We start from the raw sequence: 4,381 nt of genomic DNA, 5'->3' as shown, positions 1-4,381 counted from the left end.
CTGTTGTGGTTAAATATGAAAGTCCATTGTGTGAAGGTAGAGCCTAGAGTTGTAATATCTTCACGATATTGGAGATGCCAGGCCTGTGAGATGTCTCTGTATGGAGTGTCTCTGTATGAAGTGGAGGAGAGAAACTGTCCAAGGCTGTTGCAAGCAATCCCAGGTGATACCACTGCAGCCCAGGTCAAGATTTGGCATTTATCTTGCTAGGATACGGTTTCCCTTTGGTTCAGGCCTACTTTGTTGCGCCTCTAATCCTCATATTTGAAGACTTCTTTTTTCATTTGTGTATGTGCATTTGTGTTTACATACATGTGGGTACCTACAGAGGCCACAAGAGGGCGTCAGATCCCCTGGAACGGAAGCTGCAGGCAACTGTGAATCACCTGACGTGGGTGCTGCAGTCTGGGGTCCTCTGTAAGAACAGCAAGTCCAGTCTCCTTCCCCTGTCCCACCCCTCAGTTTTGAAATCGGATCACTTATTCTGTACCATTGCATATTAGAAGTATGTAGCTTGTGGTTTACTTTGTTTATTTGTTTTTTAATTTCACAGGAGCTCACAGTTAGATTGCCCGAGACTCAGCAGAGTCTCTGCACTTACCCCTTGGGAGGGTGGGAGGCGCGTTAATTAGAACCGTGAAGAGTTTGCAAGTTCTAGAAGACAGGCTAAATGCATATTGCTTTATGAAATGAACATGAGGCTTTCCAAGGTCAGAATGTTACGCTTTAAAAGTGATGTGTTTGAGTGTCAAATTGACAAGGGGTGGACTTGAGATGGTATTGTCAGCCTGGTGGGATTCACCATCACCAAGAAGACAAAATTCTGGCCATGTCATTAGGGTGTTTCCAGAAAGGTTTAATTGAGAAGAGAAAACACAGCCTAAATGTGAACAGCAGCGTTCCACCGCTTAGGATCCTGGAATGAATGAAAAGGAGAAAGCAGCCATCCATCCCTCTGCTTCCTGACCACGGAAAGAATACAGCCAGCACTCGTGCGGCCACGTGTTCACCATGACAGACCGTACCCTCAAACTGTGAGCCAAGTAAACCCTTTCTTCTGTGAGGTGCTTTTGTCTAACATTTTGTTACAGCAACAAGAAAGGTAACTTACACCCCTTTCTGCTTAGGTAACACCAGGAGCCCCCCCCACTTCAGGCTGACTAGTCCGCATCCCGGAGGCAGGATGCGTCCTCCCCAGGCTCTGATTCTTCAGAGGATCCACACTTGGAATCCTTGAACTGCAAGGGCCAGCACCTCTATGAGCAGGAGGAAGAAACAGTGTGGCCAGAGGCTGAAGGCTGGCGCCGGTCCCGCCGTGTCCGCCATGCAGTGTGCCGAGTCAAGGAAAGCACCTCCTCTGCTCCTTGTTCCACCTGGGCCACCTTCAGCACTGCCCCATCTGGAACTTGGTGGGTGAGGACTTCGCTGTGGTTCCTAATGTGTTCCTCCCAGTGTGGAGGTGCTCTGCCTGTTTTGCTCACCTAGACGGTGAGTGTACATCGGAGCGTTTTTGCAAGTGTTTGCAAGCAATCCCAAGGCAGCTCATAAGCAGTCCAGGGGTCTCTAGCGTGGACTCAGCTGTGCCCTGACACCTCACGGGCACCCTGCCCACCTTGTTTCACCTTGCTTGTACCCTGTCCATGCACCCCTGCCCCATGCATCTCACCTCTGCCCCTTCCACCTCACTTCTGCTCCAACCCACTTGACTTCTTCCCCACCCTACCTTACCTGGGTCCCCCAACCCCGGTCCCCATCGCACTTGAGGCCCCGTCTCATCTGTACTTCCCAGTGTCACCTATAACCAGCACCCATTTCTGGCTCTACACCCCACCCCACCCGGTGGTTGTCTCTTATGCTTGCCCGGTTGTCCCCACACAGTGCCGTGCTGATGCTACAGGGTTGGAATCCTGAAGGACCATCACTGGCCTACATTTCCTACTCCCCAAGAGGCAAACAGCATCCTGAGCCCTGTGACCTTTGTCACGTCCTCACATATTGAGTGCCAGCACCCCTACCCTTGTTATACGGCTTAGCTGCTCACCCTCCAGCATCAGGGTTGCAGAACTGCTCTGTATCACAAATGTTTGGTCCATGCCATTTTGTCACCTTTGTACACATTCTTCTACTAGCACTTGCCTTGAGGGGAACCCTGGAAAGGTGGGGTTGAAGGTGCCGAGGCTGTGCCACTTGTGACAGCCAGAACTCATTTATGCCGACAAGCATGGCACCTGCTCACAGAGGGGCCGGTCTGGAACCTCACAAACCTGCCACACGTGGTTTAGGGCTGGCTTCCCCGCAGTCTCTGAGTGTGGCTGTTTGGGAATGGTGGGATAAGAAGTCCCTTGCTCCTTGCCCTTCGAGGCCTCAGCAGGAATAGTAGACAAGCAGTGTTTCACGAGAGGGCAGAGTGTGGAAGTGAAGCCCAGAGGAGCAGGTCACACAGTGCATAGATGGACAAAGGCCAGGTCAGGCCACAGACAGCTCTGCCTTTCCAAGAGTGACGTCACACCAGGTTGGACATGATGGCTCTTGGGCAGAGCCCATCCAGCCTCCTTGTGCCTTTGAGAGCTGGTACCATCACTCAACCAGCTCAGATGACATTTGCTTTGTAGGGGACATTCTTCCCGGCTCTGATCACAACGCTGGGGCTAGAGCTAGGAGCCCAACTCTTGTCTAAGACTTGCTGAGTGATCTTGGACCCGTAGCTACTCTTCTCTGGGCCATCAGTCCATCCTCAGTGCTCACAGGAGTCCTCATCCCTTCGTGTGACTTCTAAGGTCACCCATAAAAGAACACAGGCCAAACACAATAGCGTGAAGGACAGTTGGAGGCTCATGGAGTGTCAGCGATTGCTGCAGCCTGGGGCTGTGAGGCATCCGGTCTGTCCCCACCCATGTCCCCACACGCAGCATTGCTCAGAGCTTCCAGCCAGCACTGCCGCAGCTTTGTGGAGGAGGCGCTCAGCCACCAGGTCTGTGGACCCTGATGTATCTTCCACACATGCTGGTAGCTCCCTGCTTCCTGCCTCGTCTCGCCGTCTGGCACCATTACATGACAGCCAGAGAGAGGGATGGTGTGCAGCACTCTGCCAGCCTGTAGGAAAGAGAGAGGGTCAGTGGGGCCTCCGGCTCATGCCAGTAGCCACCCAAACAGGCTGACATGCCCAGCCCTACACTCTGCAGCCAGTCACCAGCACAAGCTGCCCAATCGGCGCTCTCAGGTAGGTGCTGTGAGGGCTCCTTCTACCTCAACAAATCTCAGCAGAGGTCTTCCCCTGAACCATGGCTTCTCTCAGAATCCCTGTCCCTGGGTAGGTGAGGCAGAATAGCCCCTGTTACTTAGCAACAGGAGTTGAGAGTGGCAGGGCAAAGCTCAGCAGTGCCCAAACAAATCTGCCCAACATGTATGAATGAACCGAGGGGTGAATTCATTCATTCCTGAATGAATGTGTGGGGAAGAGGGCCCAGCCCCTATGTCCCCTCCTATGCCTGTTCTCATTCTGGCTGTTTTTTGGATTTTTATAGTACAGGGACCTGTCTTCCGTGCTTGGGGAGCAGAGGGTTATTGAGGGCATTGGGAAAAGCTCAAGCCCGGGTCACATAGCTGGAGAGGGTCAAAGAAGTGGCCCAGACATGCAATGACCACTTCAGGCTTCAGGCTCATAGCAGGGACATCTCATAGCACATAGCCCTGGGCTTGAACAAGGACAGGGACACTTACCTGACTGCCGGCCAGCAGTTGTAGCACCTGGGGATGTGACTCAGGAATGGCTGCCCACACCTCACTCCAGGCTGTACCATTGTCTGATAGATGGAGGGTGCCACAGAGCAGCATGGGCTGAGAATCTACAGAGGGAGGCTTCTGGGAGACAGAAAAACAGGTTGGAGTAGTCTCACCTGTAGTGATCTCTTTGTCTTTTGAGGAGGCTGGGGCTGGACCAGGACCCATGCTTGGAAGGAGGTGACCACCACAGAGACATATCTGAGGCCTGCATACAGGCCGGGGCCAGCTTTATATGGTTCTAAGGGTCACTGGAGGCCAGTGGGAGAGTGAATAGCTATCAAATAGGGCTTGGTGCTAGGCCATTTTTGGAGATTGAGACCATTCCAGGTTAGGACATCAAATATGAAGGGGAAGCCAGGCATGATGATATGTGTTTATAATCTCAGCATTCGGGAAGCTGAGGCAGGAGGATTCCAACTCCAAGGCTGGCCTGGGCTACACAGCAAGATGATAGATACAAAAGTAGATAGATAAATAAGGAAGGAAGGAAGGAAGAAAGGAAGGAAGGAGGGAGGGAGGGAGGGAGGGAGGAAGGAAGGAAAGAAAGAAAGAGAAAGAAAGAAAGAAAGAAAGAAAGAAAGAAAGAAAGAAAGAAAGA

The 4,381-nt window shown here is 52.2% G+C and overlaps 1 protein-coding gene across 1 annotated transcript; it reads right to left on the bottom strand.

Moving 5' to 3' along the window:
- Window positions 1-510: 510 nt before the first annotated feature.
- On the bottom strand, window positions 511-3,861 carry LOC129682214 (FYVE, RhoGEF and PH domain-containing protein 3; the record flags this gene model as incomplete). Its single annotated transcript, XM_055614460.1, is given in 2 exon segments — window positions 511-3,093; window positions 3,721-3,861. Coding segments are annotated over 2 exon segments (402 nt in total), but the record flags the coding sequence as incomplete, so codon positions are not given.
- Window positions 3,862-4,381: the final 520 nt, after the last annotated feature.

Source organism: Psammomys obesus, unplaced genomic scaffold, assembly GCF_907164565.1.
Source record: "Psammomys obesus unplaced genomic scaffold, mPsaObe1.curated_primary_1811, whole genome shotgun sequence".
Taxonomy (NCBI): domain Eukaryota; kingdom Metazoa; phylum Chordata; class Mammalia; order Rodentia; family Muridae; genus Psammomys; species Psammomys obesus.
Note: the sequence above shows the minus strand (reverse complement) of the source record. Positions and strands in the feature narration are given on the sequence as shown.